General features: G+C 40.6%; 1 protein-coding gene across 1 annotated transcript; it reads right to left on the bottom strand.

Annotated features, from left to right (window-relative positions):
• Positions 1–854: 854 nt before the first annotated feature.
• On the bottom strand, positions 855–20,839 carry LOC110681304 (DNA-binding protein D-ETS-3-like; the record flags this gene model as incomplete). The annotated part of the gene is made up of 3 exons (XM_021857061.1): positions 855–1,262; positions 5,073–5,278; positions 20,625–20,839. Coding segments are annotated over 3 exons (468 nt in total), but the record flags the coding sequence as incomplete, so codon positions are not given.
• Positions 20,840–23,477: the final 2,638 nt, after the last annotated feature.

Below are 23,477 nucleotides of genomic sequence, written 5' to 3'. Positions count from 1 at the left end.
GTAATGTTTGGCATCATCTTTAAGAGAAGTTCCATGATTTCTAATAGCTTTTAACGCTTGAGTATAATGTTTCTTGAATTATCAGTACGTTATGTTTTTCTATGATAATTGCGATCCATGCTCACTTATGGCTTCTTAAAGAGAAAACACAAATTCAATCTCTAATGATAAACTTTTCACTTGCCCCACCTGATAAGAAAATTGACGGTGTTTAAGTTAAGTTATTTTTAGGTCTACGTCGAATTAATTCCCAAACTTTTTTTTATTGCGGTTTGAAACTGTCACAGAGGACAACTAAGAAGTGGTACAGGAAATTATTTTTCACAATTTTTTTCCTCTGAAAATATTAAAATAAGATTGTACGCCGCCAACTTGTTACGGAGTAACAGTTGACAGGTTAACAATTTTTCGCTCTAATATGCAATAATGGCTGAAACATCTCAGAAATCTCTTACCTATCGTAATGTTCTCAATGGCCTCAAAGATTTACGCATGAGTTTAAAATGTTAATTCACATATTCAGTAAAATATATCAATTGTTTTCACTTACCCCGTTTACCCACTTGCCCCGCGGTACCTTATTTTGTATTAGGGCTGGAAATTTGCAAAAAATTGGATTACATAGATTTATAAAAACTATGCCACTAATAGAAGTTCATGTCCAGTTTTGTATGCTCTGTGGATTGTTTTACCAAAAATAATGATAAATCAGAGTTTAAATTCTATTTAAACGTCAATGAAACTAGAATTTTATACAACTTTGATGTTCTTTTTTTTTGGGTTTAATCACCGTTGATTGATATCTATTTATTTTATTGATGTTTTTCGGTGAACAAATAAAACACTGGTTTGCGTAACGTTTCGGCCTACTGCACTATTTCGGCCATCTTCAGACGCCAACAATTTTTATTACAAAAAACACTTATTAATCTAACAGTTAACGTTCTTTGTTTTTTCACCACAACTCACATATCAATCACCGCAGCTGAAACTACTTCCTTCCAATCCAGCTGGGAGATCACGTATAACTATTCAGAGAGGTACTTTGCTGTTGTGGTGTACGTCCTCTATCATTCTCGCTTCGTCTTCTTTCGTTGTTGGTCACTTGTCGTAGTTTAACCACTAACGCATTGTAGTTAGTGTTGAACGAACCATACTCACGTTGTAGGTTGACTGTATTGCTTTCTCCCGCCAATTTGATATGGAAAGTCTCCGCTACGATCCTGCTTTCCTGGTCAGCGATGCGTTCCACAATTTGCAAGCTGAAAAACAAGATTTTTACCAAGCTGAAGGATCTCATTCCACCAGGACAACAGAAGAATGTGGTGTACTCTGTACCTTATGGCACTGGAGACGGAAAGATGTCAGACAGATAGAAAGAAACTTGACACGAGGCCGGAACGTTACGCAAACGATAAATCAATGTTTTATTTGTTCACCAAAAAACATCAATAAAATAGATAGATAACTTTGATGTTCTACCGCTTCGAATTTTGACATGCTGGAAGATTTATAAAGTAGCAATGAATTCAGCAGCTCCAAACAGATTCTACCCCATTACCCCGAATGCCATCACTCCAAATGCCATTACCCCCGGGCGACGGACCTGGTGTAGTGGTTAGAACACTCGCCTCTCACGCCGAGGACCTGGGATCGAATCCCATCGCCGACATAGGTCACTTATGACGTAAAAAGTTATAGTGACGACTTCCGTCGGAAGGGAAGTAAAGCCGTTGGTCCCGAGATGAACTAGCCCAGGGCTAAAAATCTCGTTAATAAAGTCAAACCAACCAGCCATTACCCCGAATGTACCATTACCCCCGAATTCCATCACTTGAATGCTATTTCCCCCGAATTTACAATAATCTTGACATGATGATATTGATGACATTTCCCCGTGATTTTAGAATTCGGGGTAATGTCGTTCGAGGATTTTGAGATCAGGGTAATGGCATTCAAGGTAATGGGGTATAATCGTATGTAGGAGGTCTTTAATATATTTTCTGAAAACTAGTAAATTATCGGACACAAAATTCATGGTAAAAAGTTTTTAAACTTAGAGCAAAATGCACTTAGAATGAACAAGTTTAGTAGTGATTTTGGAATCTAAGCTGAACTGCAATTCTAAGCTAAACAGTCATTTTGAGCATGCTCTAAATTTTTTGACAAAAAAATGGCCAAAAATGTTGCCACCAGTCTCGAATCGGTTTGGGGTTGGAATTGTGATTCAGAACGGATCTCGCCAGTTCCAACCTAGGTTCAAAAACAAATTCGACATAAGTAGCCCATCGTCAAAAATTACCATGCTTGAAGAACAAGTTCTGGCTTAGTTACTGCCGTCAAGAGGACGATGGTGCAGCTGATCAGGAGGAGCTCAAGACTAGGAGGAGTTCGTTAGCTAGAAGGAGCCAGAAGCGGCATGCGTAATCGCTGGGATGATCCCGATCTGCATCATCCTGGCGCGAAGACATCGACTGCTATCAGCGAAGAGAATTCGTTTGCTGGTTAAGTGGCAGCAATAATGGGATCTCGAATCTATCGACTGGGTGAACAGGGATCGCGGAGAAAGTGAACTTCCACCTGACACAGTTCGGCTGCTTCAAGCACCGATGCGTCTTCACTATTCTGTCCTGAGTATATGGAGATTGAAGAAACGCAGAATATGTTGTCCTCAACTGCCTAAGGTTAAACATAGAACGAAACACAGTGGCGGCTGCTTTTGGTACACGGAATGATAAGCGATCCCAATCTTTGGAACATGATGACCAACATGGAGTGCAATAATGTCGTGCTTACAGCGCAACTGGCGAGAAGAGTAGCGAAACGAGCAGAGAGATGAACCGGAAGCCAACTCCCTGTTGATGAGAGGAGACCATTGGGCGCGATCAGAGTAGGCTACTTGATCCTCATCGGGATAGACGGACTTAGAACGAGAATAACGTAGTATCGGTAATAAATCGTCGTGGCGCATGTGAACTGGAACTCACCGTCAAACCGATTCCAGAACCGACCTGACCTTGGCCGACCACCCATCGAGTCGGAGTAGGCGTGATCCTCCTCCGGGGACTAGCTGAGTAGATCGCGAAACATACCGGCAAATGATCATCGGGGCGCCTGTGAACCGGAGTTTCCCCTCCACCGGAATCGCAGGACCGACACGGCAATCTGCTCGGCCAGCTTTGGAGTAGGCTAAGGCACCATTGGGGACTAGCTGATAGATCGCGGAACAGCACCGGCTAATGATCGTCGGGTCGCCTGTGAACCGGAAGTTTTCTTCCACCGGAATCGCAGGATCGACCTCGGCATCTGCCCGGATAGCATCATCGGTTCGGAATATCTTTCACCGCCGGGGAAACCTTCGTCGGAGTAGGATAGATCCACCGTCGGAGGCTATTCTGAGTAGTGCGAGCGTATCACCGGCTTCAGTCATCGGAGCGCCAGTGAACTGGAATCTCTGGGCCGACTTCGGCACTCTACCGGCCAACAACGGAATATGAACAACGCGTAACGTTACCGGGGAGATATTCCTCCGTCGAGGTACTCTTCATCGGAGTAGGCTAGCTTCACCGTCTAGAACTAAGCCGAGTAGTATCGATCCCTAAGAACCGTCGGCTTCGGGTAGTCGGTAGTCTACAGCTTGCGAACCGGAAGTCACCCCTAAACCCGAATCACTAGACCGACTTCGGCATCCAACCGGTCCGCCCGTAGAGCAGGACAAGCAGAAAAATGAAGTCAATCGCACCAACAAAACACAGTAGAATCCATCGAAAAAGTCTCACATGGCCCAGGCGTCAGCTCCAAAATCAAGCCCCAAAATGTGAGTGATGTTGAAGAGAAAAATTGCAGCCAGATCATATAGAGCAAGAGGTGTTGAAAAGGCGAAGAGGCATCAAAAAGCCCTCTGCCTCCTGAAGTAATACTATGAGGTAGTTCCAGGGGGACATCGGACTTGTAGCCCAAGCCAAAGAAAAGTGGCGTGGTACAGAGTTGTTTTCCCCCTCTGTTACCGCACTCGAGACGTGCATCCGCAGTAGACCGTCGAGTAATAGACCGTTATAGACCGTTAAGTGAGAACCACAGAGCCTAAACCCCATGTGCTCCTCAGATAGCCGAATTAGGTGAAAGTTTCTAGCTTTGCTAGAAGTGCGAAATTTATATAAATAAAAAAAAACATGTTCTACCTGTCCTACCAATTTCCTGCTCCACTGCTCACCAGCGTCGCTTGGTTGCAAAGTCTCAAGTCAGTTGGTTAACATAATGATAGTCCTTGAGGTATAGTACAACTTTGCCGTTGACACAACTTTTCTAAATAGTCTGGCCCCTGACACATCGTAAAATGAATGTTTCATTCTCACTAGCACCACCTGGTGGACACATATCGAATCTTTTAGTTAGAATAATGATATTCCTTAAGCTACTGAACAACTTTACCGAAGACGTCACCTTCCTAAGTGGTCAGGATCCTGAGATAACCGTAAAACAAAAGTTGCATACTCACTAGCGCTGCCTAGTGGCATAATTTAGAATCTCATGGCGTTTGTAATGATAGCGCTTGAGCTACTGATCAACTTCGCACAAGATGCCATCTTTCTAAGTAGTCAGGATCCTGAGATATCAGAAAAACAAAATGTCGATGCCACCTGCGGCGTCTGATGACAGAATTCCGCATTACAATGACCACCACATATTATCCCATAATCCACCGAATAATTTTGCTGAACATGAATACCCTTTATTTTGATTACTTTTTAAGAATTCGATCATTCATAAATTGAACCGTCGTAAAAAGAGGTTGGAGTGTACTAATAGAGGATTTTTACCGCACATTGTTATACCATACGAAATTTCACTGGGAACAAAACCTTTTCTAGAATTTATCTCTAAACTAATACGAACTAATTTGTAATAGAAAAACTATTCAGGAAGGATCAATGAATTTATAAAATATATAGTCCGTCAAATGAATCAGCCAGATAAACAAGAACAGGCCTTCTAGGGTTCAATTGTATGCTATGTATTATGAAATTTCGAAGGCGATATCTATTATGGTCTATAATGTTTCAGCTACTCACCGGAAGATGACGTCATGCTGTGGTGTGGGCTCATGAAGGAACTCAGCTTGGCCCCATGGTGGTACGGCGACATAAACAGGTCGCTTTGGTACTTGTAGGTCGGGTCGGTCTGGGGCTGCGTAGCCGCGGCTAGCCCCTGGAAGTCAAATTTGTATGCGTAACGCTTGCCGTGCACCTTGGTCATGATGTTCTTATCGTAGTAATATCTGTGGAAGAAGGAATAAAGAACAGAGAATGGCATTAAGCGAGGATAGACGTAAGAAAAGTGTCTCAATCAGGTACAATCGCCCGGTGCTGGGGGAGGTTGGCCGGTTTGTATCTACGAGTGTCCTGATTTTCCAGCCGTGATAAGCTACACGACATCGAGCTAATTTTCTTCGTTTTTGAATGGCGATTGTAACGAACCACAGGCACGCTCTTTCGCTACGGTCGGTCGAGAGAGAAGAACGTGGCAGTGGTGCTACCCTATTGTGGCATAAATTTGGTTGTTGTGGTCCTGTCAACCAATCGTCACAAGATCCACGTGCTTGATGGAAACAAAGGCAAGTCTGTTATTGCCGCTTCGAGCTGGAGGGAAAGGGAAAGGAAGGACACGTACGGACAAAAGAACTTAACCCTGTAGTACCCAACTCTAGCTTTAGACGGGGAATTTTGTGTCTTTTTTTGTAGCTTGGAAATAGAAAATAATTGAATGTTTGGATAAAACCTTGGATTACGCATATCAGAAAAGTTTTTTTATGGAATGCGAAATATTTTTTTATTTTTGTTATATGTTTGAAAATTATAATACTTTTATAATCTACAATTTACATTTTATATTTTTCTACATTTTTCTGTGATAGGTTGCACAGAAGAAGAGCCTGATGGCATTAAAATGACTTTTAAACACGCTTTTCACAGAAAGTGAAATGTGATTAAGAGAGAAAAAAATCATGTTTTCAAAAGTATCATAAAAATTTAAATTTTTATTATCATCAAAATCAGCATCCAGAAAGAAAACGATGAAAAATGATATTCAGACCGAAAATTAAAATTCGGAAATTAGAGGGTTAAAGGCACAACCGAAAAGAACATGGCAGTCTGGATGCGGTGATGAAAAGGCCGACGGTCCTTTTGCTACATTTGGCGACCGTGAAGCGAATAACTCTACCGATATTCTGTTTTGTTACCGTCGTCTGGTTCATTGTCACCGGTGACGCTATGTGACATCTTGACAGGCATCGCATGCTTCAACAGGAATGAAGGGAGACATTCAGGCAACCTCGATGTGTAGTACATTTTTTGTTGGCGGTATGGAAGGGGAAATGCACCTTAAACGCTTTAAGGTGAAGAGGAATCAAAGTCGAACCTCAAATCTTCAAGAACACAAATGGAGAGTAAAACATCGGTTCAAGCTAAAAACTTTTTAAATTGGTCACTGTCGATGAATGACTATTCGATCAACTTTTCAGCTTGAACGGATGTGCGGATCTCAAGATTTGTGATCTTGAAAGTTTAAGGTGTTGTTTTGTTTCTTCTTCACCACCCAAATCTTCATGTAAAGTCATTGACAAAAGTAGGTATCTTGATGCGGGTTTTTCATACAAAATGATCAAGTTTGGGATGTCTTTATTTCCAATTCTGGTACTCTGAATGGGCTGAAATTTAAATGACGAACTACATTAATCTGTAGTGAATCCCGCAAACAATATTTTTCAGGATTTTTGTATGCTCTTGCTTTAGAAACCCCTTCGAAACTCTTTGAAAAAATGGCAACAATGAAATTAATGAGATGCAACATTTTAGTTGTACGTAATGTCTTTTGATAATTTTTGGAAGAAAGTTTAATACACTAAAACCTCAATTTACGAAATCATATAACGTAAATTCAATTTACGTAACTTTTTTATGAAGTTTGTTGGCAGTTCTAGATTTAATTGGAAATATTTTCTTATACTAAATTCGGTTTTCATCATCACTAAGATTGCCAAATTTTAAACCGATTTTGAAAATGTATTATTTCGAAAACATTAAAAGAAGGCTTTCCTAACATGTTTGTTATTCTTGTGTAATTAAATTACTTTGGTGGCTATATTACTTAACGATGAATGCCTACTTCATAAAATGCCCAGACAACCAAACGTACGTATATCAAAATCTTTTTGCGTTATGCGAGGCTTTACAAAATTTCAATTCTTATACATGAAAAGGCCTGGTACGTGCATGAATTATGTGATAATAATATCATACAATGTGAGTGTATACATTTTCTACCAAACTAATCTGTGATCTTATGTGACTTAACTTATGATAATAAATGTAGAATTGCCAGCTGCTACGGATTGATCGACTTACTAGTACGAGTGCACGGTACGAAACAAATATACACATGAACTCAGAAAATGGCGTTTTAGGTGAGGCAACTTATAAATCTGACGATTTCATCCACCGGGTTTTGCAGGTTTGAAGTAATTTGTATGAATAAAACGAGTTATTACGTGAACTTCCATGCGACTTCTTGTTGTCTGGGCGAACAGTCCTTAATAATGTTAATGTTTAATACACAAAAACTGTTTTACATAAAAATGTTTATTTTTCACAGTAATACATCTCCTTTAACAAATCAACACCCGTCTTCAGAAGAGAGCACTCAGTAAACACACATAATGTGAGCAATGTGCACGCATTCATCCACTTGAGAAACGTAAATATCCAAATCGTTGACAATTCGAATGCTCTCGGTAAAGCGTCGAGCAAACCGTGGAGGGGACAGCAGGCAATTTCGCGTCTCTATTGCCTCGGGCTATGAACACAGAAGTACACATTTGCATTCATCCATTCATGGATTGGCTGCCAATGACACATCGCACTGCCACACCATCAAACTGGCAAAAGTGACAGAGGACTGAAAGAGTTGCTATATAGCCTTTTCAAATCGTATGCGAATGTGGAGTGATAGTCCTCTGTCGTTTGATGGATTTTGCATATTCCGCTGGCAATTATCTTGTTCAGCTCGAAGTGTTTTGGGGGTGCTGGTTGGAGGTGTTCCAGACGTAATTCGAAACACGGATGACTGTTGATGTGTACGTTTCGTGTTGATTCAAACCATACTAAATCAGATTTTTGTGATAAAAAGTGAATAAATTGATCGAACAAATTTTCAAGAGCACCAATCTATAGAACTAGACAACCGCTTGTGCTGAATATTTACTCACTGGTGGTAACCAATCGATCAAATATTAACCATTTTTTCACAGGTTCTCAAAAAAAATTAGTTTAAGCATCCCATGTCGATATCTGTCATTGGTGATCTTGTTTAAAAGATATTTCGATGTTCCTTGGGGACCGACTTCTCCATATAAAATGTCTTTGAGGGCCATTTTTGTTTTACGTCAATTTATCAAAAAAAAAATAAATAAAATGTGGCTAGGTGATAAGGAGCTACTCTGAAAAAAATCATAAAAAACCGTTAAGTATTCTAGGAGAATAATAAAAATTACGATATGATGTTGTTTGAATTTTCAAGCTCTTTATTTGGCCAGCGTGGTACCAGACACATGATGCCATACTCAAAGACGGCTGCATCTAATTACTTCATACTTTCACAACATACTTCCATTAATGTATTGTTCGAAGAGTGATTATCACAAAACGATAAAAATTATATAGCCTGAGATATTTACGTGGGTTATGGCTACGCGTCGGTCCCTCCTATGAATTTCGGAATGTCTCAGGATCAAGGTGACCAATGATTCTCAGGATCCAGTTGACACAGATTCCTAAGACTAGAAGAGTTTTTTGAGAGCTTGCGTAAAAATGGTGCAAAAAAAATTCCACAAACAAAAAAAGTTATCGAGGTTTCTATATTGTTATTGCGGTAAAAAATAAAGCAGCCGATATAATCGATGAGAAAGGGTAAAATAAAAAAAATGATTTTTTCAACCTGAGTCGGGGAAAAGTGTGCCAAATATTTAGGGAAAGAAGATCACCAGTGTGAAACGCACCAAATCGTGCAGAGCAACCTGGAAGCGAAGCAAACAATCCGATCGGATTTTGTGAGGAATCCATCAAAACTTCGTTGCACCTGAAGCAAACTCTCAATCGATTCTATGACATTTCCCGGAATGACCCATTTCCCGGAAACCTATTTCCCGGAAATGCCACTTCCCGGAATGAAGCCATGTGAATATGTGAAATTTGTGTGTGAAATCATTTGTGTGTAATCATGTAATGGTGTTAAATTAAGCAGCCTTCTCGTCAAAACATTGTTTCTTTCGGTATAATTTGAAAGAACGGCAAATGTTTAAAAGAAGGCTGATTATCTAGTGAAAATGACAGAAGCTATAATTGGAATCCATGTTGATCGATTTGTTTATCACTTTGAACGTTATTATTTGTTCTTATGGCATAACTTGAAAGAACAGCATATGTATGAAAGAAGGGCAATTATCTAATGAATTATATAGACAGTATGGACAATAATAACTCTACCAGCCGAATGTTTCCTCACAGACTGCACATAGTACCATGGTAGAGGTTTGAATGTCTTCAGATTATTTAGTCTTAAAAGTAAGTCTACAGTTATAAACTTTTGAAGGGATATGAGATCTAGAAATTTGTCTACATGAAACATAAACAGACTAAACTGAACTTTCAATAGGAGTGTTTGAAAAAAAAAAAATCCTACCTGTAAAAATTCTCGATCTTGTAAAAAAATATTCCAACACTTAGCCTCGCTTACTAATAGAAAATATGACGGATAGAATCATTACAACTACAAATATTTTTTCAGATGATTCACTGGAATATGTCTCATTAATGTGCTACTGAATAATCCGCTAAAATTGCTTTTCAAAACAGAATATCTACCCATTTTCTTCGATTCTGTTCAGCCAAGAGTGAACTGAGAGCCTTACATGGAAATATGTGATTATTTTCTCGAATATTCTATCTTGGCTTGTTTTATTTGGTCGGTGGTCAGACAAAATGAACCAGGTGATATTTCGGTGTTCTAAAAGATGCGTTAAGAAACTCCATAAGTTCTGATTTTTTCTATGCAACTTTGACATAGATGTATCATCAAATAAATAAGTGAATAATCATATCAACATTATCACAACATATAATGCAAATATTTTGACATATCGAATGCTTGGGGTACGTTTTTCTAAAATCATAAAAAACACTTGGTCTTGTCTTTCTAATACACCGACCATTTCTTAGCTGCGACAATCTAATGGATATTTACAAAGTATTCTTGAAACTTGTCACACTTGTTTTCATGATTCTGATATAAATTTACTATAAAAAAGTGGTCCAAAGCCAATCTCAAACGACGGTTCATCAGGGCCACCAAGAGTTTGCATATGAAGTTGTTTTGAGTAATACATGTTATAATGAATATCACAATCAATCACTATCACTATCAATATCAATCAATTTTTGTTAATCGAAATATGGTACGTGAAACTGTACAATTGCCCCAAAACAATTGGTCCCTTATAAAAATTATTTCAAGACCATTTTCACCCAGCCAATCTGTATCTTGCGCACAGCCCCTCCAACTTTTTTGACGTCGATTATTTCAATTATCTTGAATATCTTTCTGGGGAAACGGGGTATTCCGGGAAATGGGTCATTCTGAGAAATGTCTTTCCGGGAACACGAGTATTTTACATTTTTTTTTTCTAGAAAATTGAACTTTGAAAAATCTGCCTAATACGTCTAAATGTATGCTTATTTTCCTTGATATAAGCACATTATTTGAGAATAAACGGTTTTATGAGCAAAACACTATACTTGCTATGCTGTATGATTATCAAAAATGAGTTCAGTAGTTCATACTTAAGCTTACACAATATTTTCAACACTCAAAGTTGTCATGTAGGCATAGCACCAGTGGATTGTTTAGCACGACATTTTCAAACTGTATTGCTTACACCTTCAAAAAGTGTGAATATTGAATATGCAAAACTGACCCTAAAAAGAAATGAAATACAGTCAAACCTCCATGAGTCGATATTGAAGGGACCATCGACTCATGGAAATATCGAGGCATGGAACAGCTATTCTTTGGAAAGCTGTTTGAGGGGACCATCATAGTAACCCATGATTTTATGTTTTTAGTATGGTTCCATGAGTCGATATCGAGTAATGGAACATCGACTCATGGAGGGATGACTGTAGTTCAAAATCATCACATTGAATGTCTGTGGTGCCAACGAATCCTTCAGCAACCTTGGGAGGAAATGTTTTTTGGTACCGACCTGATCAAATGCGCCCCAGTGATCAATTTGCCCCGGATTACGGTACTTGGGTATCTCCCTGACTTTTCCGTTGACGCTCACAAGTTTCCACTCCACGCTTCTACGGGTCGAACGATGACAAAGAACGCCAGCTAAGAGTTGCGTACTTAGCTGGTAGCAGGCTTTTTCCTTGCTCTTGATTTAAGGTTACACGGGAGACTGTGTTATTTTCCCTATCTTTTGTCTCACTCTAACAATTCTCATCAAAACTTTGCAGAAGCAAATCTCGAGTTTTAGTGAACCGTTAAAGCTGAAAATTAAATGGGTTGTGCACTACTTATACAGAATTACATGATCAATTTTTCACATCGATATATGGAGCAATACTTGAGATTTGTTCAGTCAATTGAATAGGGTGACTATATTGACGTCCCGTGCGGCCTTAACAATCATCTCTTCATTTCCACGATCAGCTACAAAAAAGAAACGATTTTACCCACACACAAACTGAGCGTCCGTGCGGGATGAAGAGTTTAAACATTTGTGTTTGCTTATTTTCATTCTTACAATTGTACACGGAAAGAAACATTCAGAACCGAGAGAGCTGCACCTTCCCAATGGGGGTAGTTTGGCCCAATGAGCCACATTTGGGGAATGCATCATTCTCAAGCTTGGGTTGAATGAACTCAATTTTGGGTTGAATCAAACCAAATTTGAGAAAATTTTTTCTTATAGCTTCAAAGGCAAAGTACCTAATAAAGGCCTTAGAGATTTAGCCAAATTTAGGTTATTGGTGGAAGGTTAGACGAGCACTTCCAAACAGCTCTTCGTTGTCTCTTTGCAGCTCTTTGGGGTGGTACACCCCCCCCCCCTTGTCACGCTTTTTTGTATGAGTCCTCTAAAAAATTGTAAGGCTTGTCACGCTATGCCAGACCTCCTCCCCCTTTGGAGCGTGACAAAAATTTGTGTACGACCCCTTTATCCAAAAGGGCAAAGCAAGAAATACTGAATTGCGAACAACTAAATCCAAGATGATGCGAATAACATAGAAGATAATGAGACCCGAAACAATCTACAGACCAACGCGACGAAATAAGGATTACGATTTGAAAACTTGGAACATTGGAACTGCAAGTCACTTGGTTTCGCAGGTTGTCTATGAAGTCTATGAAAAACTACATCCACGTAACTTCGATATCGTAGCACTGCAGGAACTTTGTTGGACTGGACAGAAGGTGTGGAAAAGCGGACATCGAGCGAAATTCCTTTACTAAGATATAGCACCGCAAATGAGCTAGGAACTGGCTTCATAGTGTTGGGCAAGATGCGGCAACGCGTTATCGGTATGGTAGTCCAAAGCAGCTTCTTCTCCCCGCAAAGATATCCATAAGGTCACCTGAAGATCACCCGATAATCTAACCGAGAACCAAATCGACCTCGTTCTAATCGACGGAAAATTCTTCTTTGACATCACCAATGTTAGCACATACGCCAGTACGAATATAGATTCGGACCACTACCTAGTTGCTGTATGTATGCTTTCAAAACTTTCAACGGTGACCAACTCGCGTTGAAGCTGAACGTCACGGCTCAACATCGAGCGGCTTCGGGACTCAGACGTAGCCCAAGAACACGCGCGTCAGTTGGAAGTGGCCCTACCAACGGAAGAGCAGCTTGGCGCCGCCATGCTCGAAGACAGCTGGAGGCACATAAGATCCGCCATAGAACCGAATCGAATGGAGACGTCGTCTAGGTACAGTAAAGGCCACCCAGGCATTAGCCAGGATCATATAGGTCTCCTCAGGAGCACGTTACTGCGTCGTGGTCACGAAAGATGTGAAGAACGCGTTCAACAGCGCCAGCTGGGAGGACATTGCCCACAGCGCTGCACAGAAGTGCGGGTTCCCGACTACTTGTGCCAGATTTTGAAGAGCTACTTCCAAAACCGTGTACTAAGGTATGAAACCGACGCCCACAAGGTTCCATACTGAGACCAATGCTGTGTAATGCGATGTACGACGGAATCCTATCGCTGGAGCTACCGAAGGGGGTCGAGATTGGCGGTTTCGCCGATGACGTCGTCCTAACACGGTGCACGGTAAGATCCCTGTCGGGCATGCCATAGCATCACAGCAAAAGCTGAAACACCTTGACGTAATGCTAGACGATCGGCTGAACTTCAACAGTCACGTCGATTATGCATGCGAGAATGCGGCGAAGACGAGCAATGCACTCACAAGACTTATGTCCGACATAGGTGGCCCCTAGAAGCAGTAACATAAGAGGCGTCTTCTGGCTGTTCTATCAACAACGCTACTAAGATACGATGCGTCAGCCTGGGCGCGGCACTACAGATCAAGCGGAATCGGGATAAAATAATAATGTCTAGCTTACAGCGCACCTGGCGAGCAGAGCCGCACGCGAAACGAAACGCAGAGAGCAGCGCTTGACGAACTAGCGTTACGTATTATTAATAATAAGTCGTCCGATGCGCCTGTGAACCGGTAGGTACCCTCCAAACCGGAATTGCAGAACCGACCCTGACACTTGGCCGACCACCATCGAGTCGGAGTAGGCTAGATCCTCCGCCGGGGACTAGCTGAGTAGGTCGCGAAACAGCACCGGCAAATGGTCGTCGGGACGCCTGTGAACCGGAAGTTTCCCTCCACCGGAATCGCAGGATTGACCTCGACATCTGCCTAGATAGCAACGGTTCGGAACACCTTCCGCCGCCGGGGAAATCTTCGTCGGGGTAGGATAGATCCACCGTCCGAAGCCATCCTCCAAACCGGAATCTCTGGGTCGACTTCGACACTCTATCGGCCAACAACGGAGAATAAAAAACGCGTAACGTTACCGGTTTCGGGAGATATTCTTCCGTGGAGAGTACATCGGTGTAGGCTAGCTTCACAGTCCAGAACTATGCTGAGTAGTATCGATCACGACGAACCGCCAGCTTTGGGTTGTCGGGGCGTTCGCGAACCGGAAGTAACCCTTTATCCGGAATCACAAGACCGACCTCGGCATCCAACCGGTCCGCCCGTAGAGCATGAAAGAGCAGAAAAATGAAGTCAAACGCACCAACGAAACACAGTAGCATCCATCGAAAAAAGTCTCACATGGACCAGGCGTGTGGTCAGCCCCGAAATGTGAGTGACGTTGAAGAGGACAATTTGCAGCCTGATCGAATGGAGCAAGAGGGTGACGAAAAGGCGTAGAGGCATCAACAAGCCCTCTACCTCCTGATGCCATGAGGTAGTTCCAGAGGGACATCGGGCTTGTAGTCCAAGCCAAAGAAAAGTGGCGTGGTACTGAGACGTGGATCCTCAAGTAGACTGTTGAATAATAGACTGTAATGAACCGTTAAGTGAGAACCACAGAACCTAAACCCCATGTTCTCCTCAGGTAGCCGGGTTAGGTTATTATTATTATTATTTATTAACGACACTTTACCCTCGTCAGGGCATTCGTGTCGCATAATAAGGTTAGGTGGAAGTTTCTAGCTTTGCTAGAAGTGCGAAAATTCTTTAAAAAAATAAACAAAAACCCAGACTTTACCCTGACAGGTAAAGTAAGTACGGTGCCTCTTGAGCTACGGCCGCTGATTCTTCCGGGTCTTTTATTCTTTTCCCGCTGTTTCTGCTCATATCGTAAGTTCCTTTTATTCTCGTTCAGCAACTACAACGGCAGACAATAAATTCATCACCAAGGTGCGTGATCGAGTGGTGGCCATCAAGAAGATCGGGATCGATGGTGATTCTTCAACATTAGCATAACGTGCATTGTTCGCACTCCGATAGCATTATTGATGGTAAGGATCCATTTTATACGCAGCTCGAATGCGAGTACAACTATCCAAACCATGACGGTTAAATCATCATAGGAGTTGTGAACACTCAGGTTGGTCAGGATGATGAGTCTAGACCGATTTTTACGCTTTTCTTTTCTGTCATTGAAAGTGAAGCTTTATTATTTGTGTATCTGAGTATTTGATCATTTAACCCTTCTTCAGAGAAATTCGGTAAGTGTAGAACTAGCCCTCGTGCGTTAAAATACACTCAAATAAAGATTTAAAAAAAAAAAAAAAAAAAAAGAGAAATTCGGTGAATAAATAAATAAAACATACATTTACAGAGAAACAACATCAAAACGGAGCCTTTCCTTGCAACAATGTTGCACTGCTAGCGTTAGATGATAACATCATTCCAAAACTTAATGCCAACTTCATGGCAACGTTGCTTCGTCGATACACGTCAAATCACGTTTCTTTTTTCTGACGGCACATGAGCAATCGAGAAACGAATCGGAATCCCAGAAAACGATTCCAAAAATATTCCAAGCCTAGACGTTAAATGCATGTAATTTCAATACTCCAAATGACGTCGGACGTTTCTGAAATGGATTCTCAAAATGGTTTAAGCCTGCACATAGACCAGATGGAGACAGTTGGGGGAATGACGAGAAAGCTCCCCGTGCCATCAATGTTGTTTTCCAAACGTTCATCGATTTCATCGCGCATTCACAACCCCTAGATAGACATACGGATAGGTGGAGGACTTTATTTTTCGGTACGATTCTCAGGGACTGTCATGCACCAAGGTGAGTTATCCGCCACCAATCGACGGCCGGCAAATCGAAAAATAGAATTTCTACAGCCACGGCTGTTATCAGAGCGATTGCAGCGATGTGCGATATTGGCGTCTTCTGTCGAATGTTTCGCATGCACGTCACGTGTGCTGTCTTTTGCGCCATTCGATGAGATTTTTTTTTAACCTTACTTATACCGGACCAATGCAAGAGAACAAATAGCAATCCGAAAGATTGAATACATTTGGAAACTCAAATTACGAACTAGATCGGAGATCGTAAATTGAATCAGCCCATATAACGAGGTTTCACCTGTGTTGAGTGTGTTCGTGAGAATTTTTTTTTTAATTTCAAGAAACTTGTACATAAAAGTCAGATTTATCCTGATACTGAAGCTCAAGCATATTATAGGTGGATAGATATTTTTTTCGTTCCATTGGAATTGGTCAGAGTATTAAAACGTGTTTTAGAGAACGTTGGTTGTCCATTTTACCGCACCTTCACTATCATCAGCGCAGCGTTTTGCATCGATGGCGGGTAGTACACAAAGAAGGAGCTCTCACTGCGGGAAATTACCTCTCAATACAGGGCGTCAGCTTTTCAATGTGCTCACACATGTGAGCAACTATTCTGGATTTTTCCAACATTTTGAAATGTGAACGCAAAAACTGTGGAACTGAACGTTCTGAATATCGATAGGTAATTGGTTCCCTCGATTTAGGTGCTGATATGCATGGTGCGTTCCATAGCGAAAACAAAAACTAGAATGATCAGCATGTGTTCTACATGTGTCTTAGTTCAAATTTTTAACAGCGGAAACAGAATATGAAGGCATGGATTTGTACATTCTAATTTGTACTACAATTTTTATCTATGTAGTAAACATTGTTCCGCCTCCTATCACAATCCAAATAGTTCCTCAGCTAATAATCCAATTTCTTATCGACAATCAAGGACGATAATTGTCTGTTCTTCTGATTATTACCGAATAAAAATCCCATTACTCGAACCATGAAACAGAGCCCACAGTGGATCACCCAAAAACGAAAAGTGAATCACAGCATGGCACAGATTGGCGAGGAGTAGCAAATATCCCCACTTTTACTGCGACCACACAGCGGGCATCCTTCTGGCAAGGCAAATTTGGCACATGTTTTGATGGAAAAGGCCCTCGCCCTAGTCAAACGATTGAGGCTGGCAAATAGGTAGTGGTGGGCGGTGATCGTTAAAGACAATTTGATTTACCTGTGATGTTTTCTTTTGTCCCGATGCTCTGGACGAAGTCCATTACAGATGATACTGCGTGTCTTTTCTGCGTGGATATTCCATCTTTAAGAGGGTGCTGGGGATTGGATTTTGTGGGCAAATAAAGAAACAGATCGAAGGGGACAGCCATAGAGGCAAGTCTCGTTCGTTACGGCTAATTCGAGATGAATGGAATAAATTGAGTGAAAATTGCAATAAAAATGACATGAAACGGCATGCCCAGTGAATTATGTAGGTCAATTGTTTCGAAACAGTATCGAATGAGTTAAGGGACTGTCAAAAAGTGCAGAGCTGAGAAAACGATTTGAAGTTTCGTTATAATTAATAGTACTGATGAAGATTCTATCTACTTTATGAATTCCAAAACCGGAAAACAAACACAATATTCACTTGTGTGTTCCTTTTTCTATAACTATATTCCGAACGAAGATTTTCGAAAATTGGAAAGCTTTTTTTATTATTTACTTTTGAATGTTGAGATACATTTTTTAAGATTCCCGAGATTGGATTTGGATTGGATTTGGATTGGATTTGGATTGGATTTGGATTGGATTTGGATTGGATTTGGATTGGATTTGGATTGGATTTGGATGGATTTTGGATTGGATTTGGATTGGATTTGGATTGGATTTGGATTGGATTTGGATTGGATTTGGATTGGATTTGGATTGGATTTGGATTGGATTTGGATTGGATTTGGATTGGATTTGGATTGGATTTGGATTGGATTTGGATTGGATTTGGATTGGATTTGGATTGGATTTGGATTGGATTTGGATTGGATTTGGATTGGATTTGGATTGGATTGGATTGGATTTGGATTGGATTTGGATTGGATTTGGATTGGATTTGGATTGGATTTGGATTGGATTTGGATTGGATTTGGATTGGATTTGGATTGGATTTGGATTGGATTTGGATTGGATTTGGATTGGATTTGGATTGGATTTGGATTGGATTTGGATTGGATTTGGATTGGATTTGGATTGGATTTGGATTGGATTTGGATTGGATTTGGATTGGATTTGGATTGGATTTGGATTGGATTTGGATGAATTTGGATTGGATTTGGATTGGATTGGATTGGATTTGGATTGGATTTGGATTGGATTTGGATTGGATTTGGATTGGATTGGATTGGATTTGGATTTGGATTGGATTTGGATTGGATTTGGATTGGATTTGGATTGGATTTGGATTGGATTTGGATTGGATTTGGATTGGAATTTGGATTGGATTTTGGATTGGATTTGGATTGGATTTGGATTGGATTTGGATTGGATTGGATTGGATTTTGGATTGGATTTGGATTGGATTTGGATTGGATTTGGATTGGATTTGGATTGGATTTGGATTGGATTTGGATTGGATTTGGGGATTGGATTTGGATTGGATTTGGATTGGATTTGGATTGGATTTTGGATTGGATTTGGATTGGATTTGGATTGGATTTGGATTGGATTTGGATTGGATTTGGATTGGATTTGGATTGGATTTGGATTGGATTTGGATTGGATTTGGATTGGGATTCTGGATTGGATTTGATTGGATTTGGAATTGGATTGGATTGGGATTGGATTGGATTCGGATTGGTTGGATTGGGATGGATTGATTGGATTGGATTTGGATTGGATTTGGATTGGATTTGGATTGGATTGGATTGGATTGGATTGGATTTGGATGGGGATTGGATTGGATTGGATTCTTTGGATTTGGATTGGATTTGGATTGGATTTGGATGGATTTGGATTGGATTTTGCGGATTGGATTTGGGATTGGATTTGGATTGGATTTGGATTGGATTTGGATTGGATTTGGATTTGGATTTGGATTGGATTTGGATTGGGATTTTGGATTGGGATTTGGTTGATTGATTGGATTTTTGGATTGGATTGGTGGGATGGATTTGGCATCTGGGATTTTGGATTGGATTTGGATTGGATTTGGACTTGGGATTGGGGATTGGGGATTTGGATTGGTGGATTGGTTGGTTTGGATTGGATTTGGATGGATTGGATGGATTTGCCGATTGGATTTGGTTGGTTTGGATGGGAATGGTGGGACTTTTGGATTGGATTTTGGGATTGGATTTGGATTGGATTTGGATTGGATTTGGATTGGATTGGATTGGATTGGATTGGATTTGGATTGGATTGCGATTGGATTTGGATTGGATTGGTTGGATTGGTTGGATTTGGATTGGTTTTGGATTGGATTTGGATTGGATTTGATTTGGATTTTTGGATTGGATTTTTGGGATTGGATTTGGATTGGATTTGGATTGGATTTGGATTGGATTTGGGATTGGATTTGGATTGGATTTGGATTGGATTTGGATTGGATTTGGAGGATTTGGATTGGGAATTTGGATTGGATTTGGATTGGATTTGGATTGGAGGATTTGGATTGGATTTATTTGGATTGGGATTTATTGGATTGGAGGATTTGGATTGGATTTGGATTGGATTTGGAGATTGGGATTTGGATTGGATTTGGATTGGATTTGGGATTTGGATTGGATTTGGATTGGATTTGGATTGGATTTGGATTGGAGGTTTTGGATTGGATTTGGATTGGATTTGGATTGGATTTGGATTGGATTTGATTGGATTTGGATTGGATTTGGATTGGATTTTGGATTTGGATTGGATTTGGATTTTTGGATTTTTGGATTGGATTTGGATTGGATTTTGGATTGGATTTTGATTTGTTGGATTTGGATTGGATTTGGATTGGATTTGGATTGGATTTTTGGATTTGGATTTGGATTGGATTTGGGATTTGGATTGGATTTGGATTGGATTTGGATTGGATTTGGGATTGGATTTGGATTGGATTTGGATGGATTTGGATTGGATTTGGATTGGATTTGGATTGGATTTGGATTGGATTTGGATTGGATTTGGATTGGATTTGGATTGGATTTGGATTGGATTTGGGATTGGATTTGGATTGGATTTGGGATTGGATTTGGATTGGGATTTGGATTGGATTTGGATTGGATTTGGATTGGATTTTGGATTGGGATTTGGATTGGATTTGGATTTGGATTTTGGATTGGATTTTGGATTGGATTTGGATTGGATTTGGATTGGATTTGGATTGGATTTGGATTGGATTTGGATTGGGATTTGGATTGGGATTTGGATTGGATTTGGATTGGATTTGGATTGGGATTTGGATTGGATTTGGATTGGGATTTGGATTGGATTTGGATTGGATTTGGATTGGATTTGGATTGGATTTGGATTGGATTTGGATTGGATTTGGATTGGTTTTGGATTGGATTTGGATTGGATTTGGATTGGATTTGGATTGGATTTGGATTGGATTGGGATTGGGTTTGGATTGGATTTGGATTGGTTTTAAATTGTTTTTGCGCAATTTCCTTAAAAATTGTAAAAGCTCAAGTCGTTTTGAGTATATTTTTTCATGCCATATTTCCAGGGTTAAAGGATCAATTTAGAGTACATACCTCAACGCTCTACTCAGCTTGTCGTAGTTCATGTTCGGTTTGGATTTTCGCTCGCCCCAACGCCTCGCCACTTCGTCCGGATCGGTTAGCTTAAACTCGCCGTTGGTTCCTTCCCACGTGATACAGGCAGCGTTGGCCGAGTCGCTCAATAGCTCCAACAGAAACTGCCACAGCTGGATTTGACCTGAACCTGAAAGTAACCGAACCAAAGAAAGAAAAAAAAATCACGAATGAAGAATCAGTGTAGGATTTAGCGACGGAACAAGTGGTTGACAACCATAAATCTCTCCGCTCAACAAGCAGCTAAACTTGCCGTTTTACGACAGGGAACCACCCCTGCTGGAGGCAAAAATTAATAGCGACAGTAATGGCACGACAATACACAAAGGGCTAATTATCATAACATCATCAATAATAACACCCCCTTTCAAAATAGATGTAGGGATGATTGTGTATGAATGTATGCCAGCTGGTTTTTTCACGCTTCGACCTCCTCCCACCCATCGAGAGAGGACCTTTTTTGGGACAATTTAGAAGCAATCTTATTCCTGGAGGGCAACCACGATGACAACGTTCCACGAGGAAGGCCGGGATCAACGGAGAGTGGATTATGATTCATCATTAGCGTTCAGTTGTGTGGAACGCGTGTGATCAAAGGAATGATAGCGAAGTTCGCTTTCTGGTTGTCAATCTCAGGAAGTGGGACTTAATCGTTTGAACGACGGAAGGATGGAAAGGTCTATGTATTATGTCTTCTTGAGAAGAAATTTAGAGTTCAATTATAACATTCAAGTGTACGTATGATTTTACTTTGAAAAACCTATTGCTTAGGTGGTTAATGGACAAAAGGTCGAAAGACAAAAGGTCGAAAGACAAAAGGTCGATAGACAAAAGGTCGAAATGATTTGCTTGGTGGGAAATTATTCCTTCTATGGATATATATTTTCGACCTTTTGTTCCTTCTTTTTTGTTCTTCGACCTTTTTCCTTTCGACTTTCTGTTTTCGACCTTTTGTCTTTCGAGCTTTAGTCATAGATTCAAATTGGACTAGAGATTTCTCATTACGTTCCTCCGAGCCCTTCCATAAATCTTTAAAGGAGCTCAGCAGGAATTTTTAAAGAATTTTCATCAGAGATTGCTTTAATATTTCTTTTATAAATACAGTAAAACGGGGTGTCTTTGATAATGCGAGTAAACGAAATTATATATTTTCTGGTAATCAGTCAGGCACTAATTCGTTAAATGGTATCGAAATCAGATAACTATAGAAACAATTTTTACTTTCCCTAGTTTCCGATTTTTACAAGTTGATTTTTCAAATTATCAAAATTTGCAATCATCTTAAAGCTTGTTGAAAAATGAACTATTAGAACTATTATAAAGTATATAATTTTCAAATCTATCTCATGAACTGACTTCGTGATAAAGCATTTTCCACATCTGTAAGAAAGTTACTCATTCTCAGCAAAAAGGACTGCAGCCGCCACCAGTCCATTGATTGACTCAGCCACGTGTCCGAACGTCGTCACGGTTATTTTCACATGCCTGCACGGCTCCCCCACTGCAAACAACAATAAATTTATTAATATTTATTTAAAACAATCGAATGCAGTCATGAATACATTACACCTTTTTCACAAGAAAAAAAAACAAGCAGGGGTTGATTGTAATGTCCTTTGGGAGTCACCCTGCCGCATTCACCGCCCAGTCCAACAGACCAATAAACCTTAAATTATTTGATCGAGATTTTCTAGCACCCTCCTTCGGCAAACACCTTTATTTCCCGTGTTCACTGTTTAACCCCTGCCTACGAGGTTTCTTCTTCTTCTTTCTGGCATTAACGTCCCCACTGGGACAGAGCCTGCTTCTCAGCTTAGTGTTCTTATGAGCACTTCCACAGTTATTAACTGAGAGCTTACTGTGCCAATGACCATTTTTGCATGCGTATATCGTGTGGCAGGTACTCTATGCCCCTGGAAGTCGAGAAAATTTCCAACCCGAAAAGATCCTCGACCGGTGGGATTCGAACCCACGACCCTCAGCTTGGCCTTGCTGAATAGCTGCGCGTTTACCGCTACGGCTATCTGGGCCCCCGAGGTTTAGGCTGAGGAAGAAACGTTCGGTTCGTTACGCAGCAATACCGGTAATCGTACCGATGTCTGATGTAGCTGTTCTCGTTGACCCCAAATGATTTCAATCTTTGAGGGTTACGGCGACTTTTGGACTTTTCTGTCCCACACATGGTTTGCGTGTTTGGTTTCGCTCGTGAAACAGTGTCTGGCAGGTATGTAGGTTGGTTTGATACCTTCCATTTGGAGTCCAGGTCTTGGTTTGTGCGACGTGGCTGATGCAGTATTTGCACTACCAAATGGAACAGCAAACAACCAGTGCCGGTCATGCGTCCCTTATTGGATCGATTGGATTCCACGATTGGGAAGTATCAGATGGGTTTTAGGGATGCGTTGAAATGGACATGTCAACTTGCTACAGTTTACATGGGTACTAGAGACTTTCTAGTGTACAATGCATTTCTATTTAGTGCATTTTAATAATAGATTTCAGAAAAGTGTGAAATGAGAAAGACATTGGATTCGATAATCAGATTGCACCATTTCCATAACGACATATTTTCAAAAGCTGCAGCATATTTGAATGTGTTAGGCTTGAGGCTTACTGTTCTTTGCGAAATAGTTGTTCGTTTCCGAAATAAGGAAGGTTATTCAACAACATTTCGAAGAATAATCCATATAGCCTTCGCCTCAAAACTCAAATACTCTGCTATACGAAATCACAGAGGTGCGTTCACATTAAAAGCCGTGGGTTGAACAATCTTCAGCGAGCCCCTCTTGCCCA

The sequence above is a fragment of the Aedes aegypti genome, unplaced genomic scaffold (genome assembly GCF_002204515.2).
Source record: "Aedes aegypti strain LVP_AGWG unplaced genomic scaffold, AaegL5.0 Primary Assembly AGWG_AaegL5_hic_scaff_693_PBJ_arrow, whole genome shotgun sequence".
In the NCBI taxonomy this organism is placed as follows: domain Eukaryota; kingdom Metazoa; phylum Arthropoda; class Insecta; order Diptera; family Culicidae; genus Aedes; species Aedes aegypti.
Note: the sequence above shows the minus strand (reverse complement) of the source record. Positions and strands in the feature narration are given on the sequence as shown.